At 44.3% G+C, this 13,423-nt stretch overlaps 1 protein-coding gene across 1 annotated transcript; it reads right to left on the bottom strand.

The window, feature by feature from the left end:
* Positions 1-1,757: 1,757 nt before the first annotated feature.
* On the bottom strand, positions 1,758-10,172 carry LOC116903792 (endogenous retrovirus group K member 6 Gag polyprotein-like; the record flags this gene model as incomplete). Its single annotated transcript, XM_032906485.1, has 2 exons — positions 1,758-2,018; positions 9,138-10,172. Coding segments are annotated over 2 exons (1,296 nt in total), but the record flags the coding sequence as incomplete, so codon positions are not given.
* Positions 10,173-13,423: the final 3,251 nt, after the last annotated feature.

Genomic DNA, 13,423 nt, shown 5'->3' on the forward strand with positions numbered 1-13,423 from the left:
CTAGGGTGTAGCTTGTCTTCTTATGTTGGGCTTTGCCATTTATTATCCTTTGTAGGGCTGGATTTGTAGAAAGCTAATGTGTAAATTTGGTTTTGTCATGGAATATCTTGGTTTCTCCATCTATGTTAATTGAGAGTTTTGCAGGGTACAGTAACCTGGGCTGGCATTTGTGTTCTCTTAGGGTCTGTATGACATCTGTCCAGGATCTTCAGGCTTTCATAGTCTCTGGTGAGAAGTCTGGTGTGATTCTGATAGGTCTGCCTTTACATGTTACTTGACCTTTTTCCCTTATTGCTTTTAATATTCTTTCTTTGTCTTATGCATTTGGTGTTTTGACTATTATTTGATGGGAGGCACTTCTTTCTGGTCCAATCTATTTATAGTTCTGTAGTCTTCTTGTATGTTTATGGGCATCACTTTCTTTAGGTTAGGGATGTTTTCTTTGATTTTGTTGAAGATATTTACTGGTCCATTGAGCTGGGAGTCTTCACTCTCTTCTATACCTATTATCCTTAGGTTTGATCTTCTCATTGAGTCCTGGATTTCCTGTATGTTTTGGACCAGTAGCTTTATCTGTTTTACATTGTGTTTGACAGTTCTGTCGAGGATTTCTGTGGAATCTTCTGCTCCTAAGATTCTCTCTTCTATCTCTTGTATTCTCTTGGTGATGGTTGAATCTACGGCTCAGTGTCTCTTCCTTTTGTTTTCTATATCTAGGGTTGTCTCCCTTTGTGCTTTCTTTCTTGCTTCTATTTCTATTTTTAATTCCTTCACCTATTTGATTGTGTTTTCCTGGAATTCTCTCACGGATTTTTGTGATTCCTCTCTATAGGCTTCTACTTGTTTATTTATGTTTTCCTGCATTTCTCTAAGGGAGTTCTTCATGTCTTTCTTGAAGTCCTCCATCATCATGATCAAATTTGATTTTAAATCTAGATCTGGCTTTTCTGGTGTGTTTGCATATTCAGTGTTTGCTTCAGTGGGGGAATTGTGCTCCAATGATGCCATGTTGTCTTGGTTTCTGTTGCTTGGGTTCCTGCGCTTGCCTCTCGCCATCAGGCTTTCTTTGGTGTTACCTTTTTCTGCTATTTCTGACAGTGGCTAGACCGTCCTATAGGCCTGTGTGTAAGGAGTGCTGTAGACCTGTTTTCTGTTTTCTTTCAGCCAGTTATGGGAACAGAGTGTTCTGCTTTGGGGCTTGTAGTCTTTCCTGTCTACTGGTCTTCAGCTGTTCCTGTGGGCCTCTGTTCTGAGTCCACCAGGCAGTTGTTCTTACCTGTGATCCTGTGGCTGAAGTGGCTCCTGGGGGGTGTGCTTTTGAGCTCTCCATGAGGGCAGCAACCAGGAGGGCCTGCACCACCTTTTCCCTGGGGCCCCCGTGCATCAGGGTCCCAGATGGTATTAGGTGTTTTCCTCTGGAGTCAGAAATGTGGGCAGAGTATAATCTCTTCTGGCTTCCCAGGCGTGTCTGCCCCTCTGAAGGTTTAGCTCTCCCTCCCACTGATTTGGATGTAGGGCGCTTTTGATCAGTTCCCTTCAAATCCAGGTGGTGTCTGGACTCCAGGGGACCTGAGTCTGTAACCAGGAATCCCACTCCATTAGAAGCATCCCTTGCCTCAAATAGGGAAGGTTGGCCTTGCTTAAACAAGCCAGGAGCCCAGCCCCAGTGCACTTCCACTGAGGTTCCCATCTGAATCTTTGGAGGAACTGTTTCCATTTGAGATATACCAGGGATTCTGGCCAGGACTAGCTGCTTCTCAGAACCAAATTCCATAACACCTGGCCAAGAGATCCAGGGGACTGTAAGGAGCCCCTGAAGGCGGGCAGCGAGCCGGGAGCACGGGAAGGATCAGCAAGTCCCCGACTGACCACTGAAGGTCCAAGTCCACACCTTTGAGGACAGGCTTCTGCTTGTCCCTGCTCCAGTACGACACTGCTGAAATTGCAGGGCTCCCAAAGATGCACTGCCACCACCAGGGAACTTCCTCCTTCCCATGTCCTTGGTAGGTGGGAGAGCCCTGGTGGACGGGGGACCCCGACTGATCAGGGTTGTCCCAAACCTTGAGGCTACTGAGGGGTGTGTGTGAGCCAAAAATAAACGCTGGTGTGTGCACTAATATGCACCGTGCAACACACACACACACACACACACACACACACACACACACACACACACACACGCATATTTTATTTCTATTTCTCTGTCATGAAGCTTGGAGTCAGGTAGGTAATAATTACAACATTTTTTTCTTTGCAGAATTATTTTAGCTCTCTTGTACTTTATGGGGTTTCCTGTTTTTCTATATTGAGAAAAGTTGAGAATTACTCTTTCCTGGTCTGTAAAGAATTGTGTTGGAATTTTGATGGGAAATGAGTTTAACTTTAGATTGCTTTACGTAAGATAGCCATTGTCACTATGCTAATTCTATCCATCCATGGGCGGCACATATAACTTTTAAAAGTTAAAGATGTATTTTTTATACAATTCCACTAATTTAACCTTCCAAGTGGTTTTTTAGAAATGCAATATTCTTGATTGTGGCTAATGTTTGATTAAAAAAATATGGTACATAACTTCTTAATTGAAGAAAAAAAATGACCTAGAAAATTATCTCTACATAAACCCAAATGTAGTTATGTCAATCCATTTTCTGTAGTAATATTTGTCTTCAGAAATGCACCCATAAGCTTCTAGACCCAAAGGACCCATGCACAGCAAATAGTAAGACAACCAGGAGTCTACACTGTGAGACAACAGAAAGCACAACCAACGAATAGGGAATAATAAGTACATTTAAGCTGAATGAAGAGTCCAGAAAATGCTGTACCACTGACAACATATAGGTAAGTATTACTCAAGAGTGTTCTGCATATCCTGATGCTACTTATTATGGAGAGGGGTCTACAAATGTTTTCTTCAAGGCACATGATTCCTATGAGTGTTCTTGAACCCTTCTATTCTCTCTCCTTGAGGGAAGCTAGTGTGAAAGATGTCAAGAGAGTCTTCTGTGGGTGATCCCAGCTTTTCTTGTTCAAGTTATGGCAATAGTCATGCCCAAAGCAGAACTAATAGCTACACATCTGGCTTCCCAGTGGAGCTTTGATGCACACCTACAATCTTGGCAAGCAGAAAGACTTGAAAGTGGATCAACAAGTCAAATCCATTTTCTTCTGTACAGTGAGTTTGAGAGTAGCCTGGCCTATGAAATCCTGACCTCTCAAAACAAACAAGCCAAATGTAAGCCCTACATAGTAAGCAAATAAGCACTGTTTTGTTATGATCTACAAAGTGTATTCTATTCATTACAACACCCCTAAGAAACTAACAGACATTAAAAAATAGCAGAAGTCTAACAACCTAACAAAAGACACAAGTACATTAAGGGGCAAATTTACCTCAATTAACAGATAGAATATCTACATTGCAATAAGTCTATTAAATAAAATCCTAAACAACAAATAATTTGTAAGATAACCATACAAACCTAATTCGCTATCTAACAACAAAAATAACAATAAACAACAATCAATATTCCTCAATATCTCTTAATATCAATGGACTCAATTCTTCAATATAAAAGACATAGACTAACAGACTGGATAAGTAAAGAGGACCCAATAATTTGCTGCAAACAGGAAAGACACATCAGTGAAAATGACAGACACTACCTCAGTGTAAAGACTTGAAAACAATTTTCCAAGCAAAAGGTCCCAAAAAATAAGGATGAGTAGGCACTCTAACATAAAATAATATTGAATTTCAACCAAAAGTGATGAAAAAAATATAAGGAAGGGCTTTATCCTCATCAAAGGAAAAATCCAACAAGATGAACTCTCAATTCTAAATATCTGTGCTCCAAATTCAAGGGCACCAACTGTCCCGCGCTATGTCTCGCCAGCAGGAACGACGCGGCACACACAGGATCCTACTGCAGAAAAGCTTTAATGCGTCTTGAGAGGGAGATCATAAGCTTACAATGTGGAGACGCCGAGTGAGGAATAACCGTCCCTTATATAGAAAACTATCCTCGCCTTGGACGTGTCACTCTCTGACTGGTCGCTGCCAATTATGCCAGATGACGTACCATAATGTACGTGTCCCTTTGAGTAGGGAAGTTACCAGGCGCCTGCGTATTGCCCTTTTTACTAGGTGCATTCTGCCGGATGCCGGTGCCATCTTGTAATGGAGTATGTGAAGACAGCTCCTGACATCTCCCCCTTTTCTGTTTTTTAAGCAAACAGGACACCCAGATATAGGAGGGTGAAGACAGAGGTCATATCCTTGTACAAAGTTGGCGAACCTGTACAAGAGAGATACCCTTAGGCTGTAGTTGGGACCCAGGGCACTCCCGACCCGTTGCACTGCCATTTTTCGAGGGAGGGAAAACTGGGGCAGAAACCCTCATGTAATATGACATGCCTTCCAGGGAGCATATTTGGTAGAACTTCCCTGTTCGATGCTAAGCTCGTCACCTCTCATGGGCTGCTCAAACCAGACACTCTAATCCTGTGCGATGAACCGAGGTTCTAGGAGTGCAAGAGCTGTCCAGCCAGCAACCTGTTGCTTGAGCATGGTCAACCAGATATCGGCTGACGCTTCTTGTTCAAGGGCTACAAGCGCCTGGGCGATCACTACTTTGTCCTTTCTTTGAGATCTCAATTTGCAAAGCAACCAGAGGAGTGACACTAATCCACAGCAGAGGATCACTCCAAAAATCCCACTCCCACCCATTCCTTGAAATAAGAGACTGCTGAGGTGATCCAGGACGACAATCCCTCCGTCAAAGACAGGTCCAGTCGGGTAGAATTTACTTGAATGATGGTCGCTCTCAGCTCCCGAAGTGTCTGTTCAAACTCAGTGGTCCAATTCTGTAACAGATGCTGTGAAAGACTCTTAGACAGATTAGCAGCTCGGGTAAATTTGTCATATTATATGGAGGTGACACAAAGGCCTGGGAGTTTTCGCTCACAGCCAAGCTGTGCCAGTTGCCATAGAATGTCTAATTGCTCTCGGACCAGATCTATACGTTGGTTGACAAGCATAAGGCCTCCCTATATCTGAGTATTGGCCGAGGCCTGTCTGTCCCGAGCCACAGAGACGGTGGCCGATAAATCATTGATAGTTTGGGTTGTCTGTACTGAATTTGACAAGGCCAATGCCGAGGCAGTAACTGAGGCAGCGACTGCTGTCGTAGCAATAATGCCAGCAATAATTGCAGAAATACCAAAATCTCTTTTTCATGGTCCCAGGGGTATCAACAGGGATCGGGATAAAGCGAGGCATGCGGGTAACTACTGCGATATTTTATATGAGTAGCTGTCCAGACAGAGGCAGCAGGTTTGATGTTCCCCGTCCAGGAAAATGACAACCGTCCCTTTTCGCCCTTTCCTCCAAGTAGCATCGCCATGGGCGTAAGATCAGTGCAGCTACCATTAATGCAATGTAAGGCCACCACCATAGAGAACTGTGGCGTTAGCCACAATGTCCTCCTCACCAGTTCCCCATGTGGCCTCCCTTAACCAAGCAGAAGATTGATTACATAACATAATGCAAGGGAGATCAAAAGATGTTTTGTTGAATATGCCAAAACAAAGGCTGCCCTTAAGGGGAATAGTCCTATTTTCTTTTAGTCGTTCAACCTGTGGATCCTTAGGTAAATAGGCCAACCCTAAATCCCTGTTAGTGGTACATCACCGGCATCGGGAGTGGAAAGGTTGACATTATTCCCCATCGTAGCTCGCCCTGCACCGTTGCTGGCATCCATGGAAGAAGAGTGAGGAGGTGCAGGAGTCCCAGTTCCCTTCTTGATCACTTGCTGTGATGCTCCGAGTAAGTCGTCCTGGGATCCATATGGGATTTTCATTGTCCTGTGGAAAAACACAGACAGCTCCCCTGGATCTTATTAAAACAGGATCCGGGCCTTTCCATTCATTTGTCAATACATCCTTCCATTTGACTAATTCTTTTGTCCTCTTGGGCTCTGAGCAATGTCGCTCAGCCGCTGTTTGTCCAGCTTCATCAAGATTTAAAAAATTTAAGGTAAAAAGGGCCAGAGCAGTGGCCACTCGGGGTGTTGGGGGGAGTTCTATCATAATTCCCCCTCTTTGTTTTATTAAATATGATTTGAGCATCCGATGAGCACGCTCTATGATTCCCTGTCCTTGAGGATTGTAGGGCAGGCCCATCAGGTGGGTAACCTGCATCTGAGCACAAAACTGACGGAATTTTTGAGATGTGTAGGCAGGGCCATTGTCAGTTTTTACACATTTTGGCTTTCCCCAAGCACTCCATGCTTCAAGGCAGTGCTGAATGACATGTGTTGTTTTTTCTCCTGTAAGTGGGGTGGCATGTAGAATGCCAGAACATGTGTCTATAGATACATGCACATACTGTAATTTTCCAAAAGTAGAATTATGAGTAACATCCATTTGCCAGATTTGCAATGGCTGTATTCCTCTCGGGTTGACCCCGATGTGAGGAACTGGGAGGAACTGGCAGCACTGTTGGCATTGGGTGACTATATCACGTGCCTCTTTTCTAGTTATAGAGAAGCGGCGGCGTAAAGTTTCTGAGGTGACATGGAAATTGCCATGAAAGGCTTTAGCGGCCTCTAAAGGAGAGGCCAGGGCCACAGCTATCATTTTTGTGGCTTTGTCAGCCAAATCATTCTCTGAACTCATTGGGCCAGGGAGTCCAGAATGGGCCCGTATATGAGTAATGTATACAGGGAATCTTCTATTTAATAGGATAATTTGGATTTTTCGGAAAATATCTGCCACCTTACTAGTGGTTTTAATTATACCGGCGGTTTCAAGAATACTAACAGCATTAACCACATAGGAGGAATCTGAAACAATATTTAGAGGAACCTGGAATTTTTCAATGACCTCCATGACCACTAGGCATTCTACCACTTGGGGTGAGGTTTCAAAATATTGTCATGAGAATACTTGGGATTTTACCACATATGCTCCCACCCCTGTTTTTGACCCATCCGTATACACTGTTATCCCCTCCTTTAATGGTCTGTGGGATGTGACGCAAGGGAAAACAACAGGTTGTGATCTTGCAAAACACAATAGGGGGTGTTTAGGATAATGATTATCTATCTTCCTTGTAAAGGATGTGAGCAGCACTGCCCAATCATCAGAGGTAGCGGCTAGAGTTTGGACCTGGTAGGGTGTATATGGGATAATCAAGGATTGGGGTGGAGTCCCAAAATGACAGATGGCAGCTATTAGGCCCTTAATAGCCAGATGTGCTACTGCGGCTGGATACCAATCAATAATCTTCACAGGGGAAGCATGTGGATGGATCCATAACAGTGGACCTTGTTGCCATAAAACTGCAGTGGGTAAATCCTTGGTATCTAGTACACAGAGTGAAAAAGGTAGAGACCAATCAATGCATTGCAATTTGGCCTGTTTTATGGCATCTTCTACTTTTAGTAAGGCCTTGGTTGCAGCAGGAGTTAGCACACGAGGGGAGGTGATGTGACCGTCCCCTTCCAATATTTCGAACAAAGGTTTTAATTCCGCGGAAGGGATTTTCAAAAATGGTCTCAACCAGTTGATATCTCCCAAGAGCTTCTGAAAGTCATTGAGAGTATGGAGGTGGTCTCTACGGATTTCCAGTTTCTGGGGTATAATCTTATCAGGGAAAATAATGGATCCTAGAAAATGACCTGTGTCAGCAATTTGGACCTTTTCTCTGTAGCAATATATAAGTCCCATTGTTTAAGGGTTTTTTGTAATAAGGAATAGGCTTGTTTGAGTAATTCTAAGTCTTTATGACACATCAATATATCATCCATGTAATGGATTAACAGTAAATTTGGATAGGTCTCCCTGACTGGTTTGAGGGCTTCCTGAACATATAACTGACACAGTAGGGCTGTTGGCCATGCCCAGAGGTAGGACCTTCCACTGGTATCTTTTATCAGGTTCAGTATGATTAATTGATGGGACAGTAAAAGCAAACCTGGGCCTATCAGGGGGGTAAAGCAGAATAGAGAAAAAACAATCCTTGATATCTATTATTACCAAATTCCAATCTTTTTGTAGGGCCGAGAGTATAGGAAGGCCCAGCTGAATGGGTCCAAGGGATTCCATCTGATCATTAATGGTCCTCAAGTCATGGAATAGTCGCCATTTTCCTGATTTTTTCCTTATTACAAAAATTGGGGTGTTCCAAGGAGAGGTGGAGGGCTCCAAATGTCCCAATCTTAATTGTTCATCCACCAGTCCTGTAGCTGCCTGTAATTTCTCAGAGGTTAATGGCCATTGGGGAACCCACACCGCGTCCTCCGTGCTCCATGGTATGGGTCATGCTGACCCAATGGCGCCTAGGAAAAACCCAGGCCTTGTTTATGGGGGTTGGCGATCGGTTCAATGGGCGTGAGACGACCCTGTTCTAATCGCCCTAGGCCTTTCCCTTCCTTATAGCCCATTCTTGACATCATGTAGGCCACTTGTGGGGGTTATTCATTAGATAAGGTCATCCCATGGTCTGCATAACATCCCTCCCCCAAAGATTAACAGGCAGGGGAAGTACATAAGGAATAAATTGTCCCTGTCGGCCATCGGCAGTTGTCCAAGTTAGAGTGGCAGAGCTGATCATAGGGCATGACTGGTAGCCTAATCCTTGTAGTGAGAAGATTTTGTGGTAGGCCATGATTGAGGCCACCATTTTGAGGAAATTATACTTTTATCAGCCCCAGTATCCAGTATGCCTTCGAATTTCTTTCCATTAATTTCTAAGCTCAATTTTGGGCAGTTGTTAAGGTGAACCACCAAATATGCCGAATCATGACCAGTGGACCCCATAGGTCCCTTGGTATCCTGTATTGTGGCCTGGGAGCATGGAAGGAGTAATAACTGTGCTATTCTATCTCCTTCACTTATGGAAAAAACCCCATCTGGACTTGAACAAAGAATCTGAACATCAAGAGAGCGCTGAGCTTCAACAAGGCCTGGATGGACTATCAGTCCTTGTAGGGCGAGAGATCCTCTCCCAAGGACAAGGCCTATGGTTCCCGGGGGTAGAGGCCCCACAGTCTGAGCAGGAATTGGCTGAATGCCCATCTGGGGCATTAGAAAGAAGTCTGAGGCGGCACACAGGTCCAATTTTGTGTCACCTCTTGGGGGACCTCCTCTGCCGGGGTCGTGGCCCTGTGAAAGCGGTTCCCATATCTTTGAGGGCCCTGGGACCGGGGGCCCACCAGCCCGTTTTTTGACATCTCATTAGGCCGAGTCTCCAAAGGAGGGAGTAGTTTGCCCTTAATGTCTCTCACTGATCGGCACTGGTCAGCCCTATGGTAGCCTTTGCCACATCGGACACAGAGGGTTGCAGACCCCCTGTCTCCTTTTGTCATCCTGCAGTCTCTTTTTAGATGGCCTGTTTTCCCACATTGAAAGCATGATCTTTTATCCGTCCCTTTAACGGGGCGTCGCTGGGATTGGAGAATGGCGGCCGCCAGGCCTGAGTTAGTAAGGGGCCCTCCAAGTTCCCTGCAGACTCTAAGCCAATCCTGTAGCCCTTTATTTCTTCGGGGGGCTATGGCTGCTCGGCACTCCTGGGTGGCTTGCTCGAAAACGAGCTGTTCTATAAGCGGTGCTGCTTGTTCAGGATCGCCAAAGATTCGTCCTGCAGCCTCTGTCATTCCAGCTACAAAATCTGAGAAATTTTTCTGGGGTCCCTGAATGATTTTTGTAAGTTGATTATTGATCCCTCCTCTCCTGGACAGTGCCTTCCAGGCTCTAATAGCCGTGCTGGAGACCGGAGCATAGGCGCCCCAGTGGTAAGCAGACTGATCAGCTGCAAAGCGGCCCTGTCCTGTTAAGAGTTCGAAAGTCCATTCCTGTTGCTCAGGTATTAAGGCCGTAGCATTCGCTCTGGCCTGTGTTTGGGCTGCCTCATACCAGAGCGCTTTCCATTCCATGTATTGGCCCATGCTGGCAAGGGCTGCCTTAGCAATCATCTGCCAATCAGCTGGTGTCAATGCCGTCATGGCCAACCTGTCGAGTTGTGTTAGAGTAAAGTTGGCCGTGACTCCATACTTTCTAACTGATTCCGCTAATTCCTTAATCTGATTATATTCAACAGGGGCATGGACCCGTCCTCCCTCCGGAGTCTTAAAGACCAGAAATGTCATACTCAGCTTTCTTCTCACCCTCTCGGGGACTAGTGAGAAGGTGCGTGAGCGTGTCTCATATGGAGGGGGTGCCGTTGGTGGCAGCCACGCTAGAAGGCTTCTATTACTTGCCCTACATTCATCGGGGTAATATCGTTCCTCCTCATATTTAGCTGCTTCCTCATCTAGCTCGGCCTCCTCCTCTGAGTCTAAGGTTTTATTTTCAGAGCTTTCAGAACTGTAGAGGTTCAGCACTTCTAGCTCTTTCACAGGGTATAGGCTGGCTCCCCCTCCTGGTTTATGTGTAGAGGAGGAAGTGCTGGAATCTGAAAATTTCAACACTCCCTTGTCTGCGGACTTACCGGGAGGGCCTTTTTTCTTTCTTAGGACGTCCTTTTTCTTGCGCGCGCCCAACCTCTCACTACGTTCTGTTTCTGACATACTATCCCAGACTACCTTGAGAGTGGCCTGTCCTTCTACTACTGCTGCCTTACACGTTTCATCCTTTAAACAATTCTTAACCAGCTTCCATATAGCTTTGGTCCCTAGGCACAGATCCTCTTCCGCCAATTTTCTGTCAAGGTCCTTTCCAAGTTTGTTCCATGAGGCAATTGTAAACGAGCCTGAACAGGCAAACCAAGGAGCCACCCTCTCCACCTCCTTCACAAAGTTTTTAAGTGTTCTTCCTCCAATTTTGATGTCCCTCTGCTTTAACACTGTTTGCAAGGCCGTGACCACAGACTGTGAGGATCCCATGATGGGTCAGGAACACCGGCAGCTTATCTACGTCCATCTGACAAGGCGTGAGGTGAAAGGGTAGAGACGGACACGCTGCTCTCTTATGTACGGGAGTCTTACACGCACCTCCCCAGACGGTGCCGCTTATCTACGTCGGCCTTATCAAGTCCTTGCTCCTCAACACTCAAAATCGAAGGTAAAAGGGAGCTGCACGAAGCTCACTTATATACGAGAGACTGAGACGCGCCTTCAGGTGCTGTGATCGTCCATTTAACAGCGAAAATGGCGAAAACAGAACATAAAGAGTAGGGTGGCTCCCAGGACAAATACTATAGCCTCAACAAATCCTTCCCAAGGTGGTGACAACCCCAGACCAAAGTCCAAGAGAGGGCTGCCTCTCTGAACGTACCTGCCTGCAGTTCTGAATCCTCTTTGTCGCCAAGGAATCTCCGAAGGTGCTGACGATGGCGAGGTCTTTCCCGGGTTTTCGGCACCAGATGTCCCGCGCTATGTCTTGCCAGCAGGAACGACGCGGCACACACAGGATCCTACTGCAGAAAAGCTTTAATGCGGCTTGAGAGGGAGACCATAAGCTTACAATGTGGAGACGCCGAGAGAGGAATAACCGTCCCTTATATAGAAACTATCTTCACCTAGGACGTGTCACTCTCTGACTGGTCACTGCCAATTATGCCAGATGACGTACCAAAGCGTACGTGTCCCTTTGAGTAGGGAAGTTACCAGGCGCCTGCGTATTGCCCTTTTTACTAGGTGCCTTCTGCCGGATGCCGGTGCCATCTTGTAATGGAGTGTGTGAGGACAGCTCCTCACATATGTGAGGACAGCTCCTCACAACCAACATTCATAAAAGAAACCTTACTAAAGCTCAAAGCACACATTGCGCCTCCCACAATAATAGTGGGAGACTTCAACACCCCACTCTCAGCAATGGACAGATCATGGAAACAGAAACTAAACAGAGACACATAGAAACTAAAAGTAGTTATGAACCAAATGGATTTAATAGATATCTATAGAACATTTCATCCTAAAGCAAAACAACATACCTTATTCTCAGCACCTCATAGTACCTTCTCCAACACTGACCATATAATTGGTCACAAAAGAGGACACAACAAATACATAAAGATTGAAATAATCCCATGCATCCTATCTGATCACCATGGATTAAGGCTGCTCTTCAATAACAACAATAATGACAGAAAACCCACATATACATGGAAGTTGAACAAAGCTCTAATCAATGAAAACTTGGTCAAGGAAGATAGAAAGAAATTAAAGACTCTTTAGAATTTAATGAAAATGAAGCCACAACATACCCAAGCTTATTGCACTCAAGGAAAGCATTGCTAAGAGGAAAACTCATAGTTCTGAGTGCCTACAAAAAGAAGCTGGCAGAGCATGCACTAACAGGTTGACAGCAAACCTTGAAGCTCTTGAACAAAAAAGGGCAAATACACACAAGAGGAGTAGACAGAAGGAAATAATAAACTCAGGGCTGAAATCGAGCAGATATAAATAAAAAACTATAGAAATTGTCAACAAAACCAGAACTTGAAGCAATCCTAATAAAATCAGTGACTGGACTAGGCTGCCCAATTTTTCCTCACCCATTTAATATAGTACAGAAAAACATGGCCAGGGCAATCAAACAACAAAAAGGAGATCAAATGAATACAAATTGGAAAGGCTTGCAGATGATATGATAGTATATTTAAGTGACCCCTAATGTTCCAATGGAAAAATACTAAACCTGATTAAAAAAAAAAAAAACTTCATCAAAATGGCAGGATCTATAACTAACTCAATCAATTCAATAGGCTTCTTCTATGCAAAGCATAGACTGGCTGAGAAAGAAATTAGGGAAATGACACCCTTCACTATAGTCACAAATAACATAAAATACCTCGGTGTGACACTAAGAAAAGAAGAGAAAGATCTGTATGGCAAGAACTTCAAGTCCATGAAGAAAGAAATTGAAGAAGATCTCAGAAGATGGAAAGATCTCTAATGATCATGAATTGGCAAATTTACTACTGTAAAAATGGCCATCTTGCCAAAAGCAATCTAATGATTCAAAATTCCAACTCAATTCTTCATAGAATTAGAATGAGCTATTTGGAATAACAAAAAGCCAGAATAGTGAAAACTGTACACAACAATAAAAGAACATCAGGGAGAATAACCATCTCTGATCTCAAACTGTGTTACAGAGCAATAGTGATTAAAAACTGTATGTTATTGGTACAGAGACAGGCAGGTAGATCAATGGAATAGAATTGAAGACCCAGTAATAATCCTGCACGCCTATGTTCCCTAGTTTTTAACCTAGGACCTAAAAGCATCCAGTGGAAAAAAGATAGCAATTTTGACAAATGATGCAGCTGGAGGTCAGAATGAAGAAGAATGCACATCAAACCATTCTTATCACCCTGTACAAAGTTCGAGTTCTAGTGGATCAAGGAGCTACATATAAAAACTGATATACTCAAACTAATATAAGAAAAAGTGGAAAAGAGTCTCAAATATAT

This window comes from Rattus rattus, chromosome 6, assembly GCF_011064425.1.
Source record: "Rattus rattus isolate New Zealand chromosome 6, Rrattus_CSIRO_v1, whole genome shotgun sequence".
In the NCBI taxonomy this organism is placed as follows: Eukaryota; Metazoa; Chordata; class Mammalia; order Rodentia; family Muridae; genus Rattus; species Rattus rattus.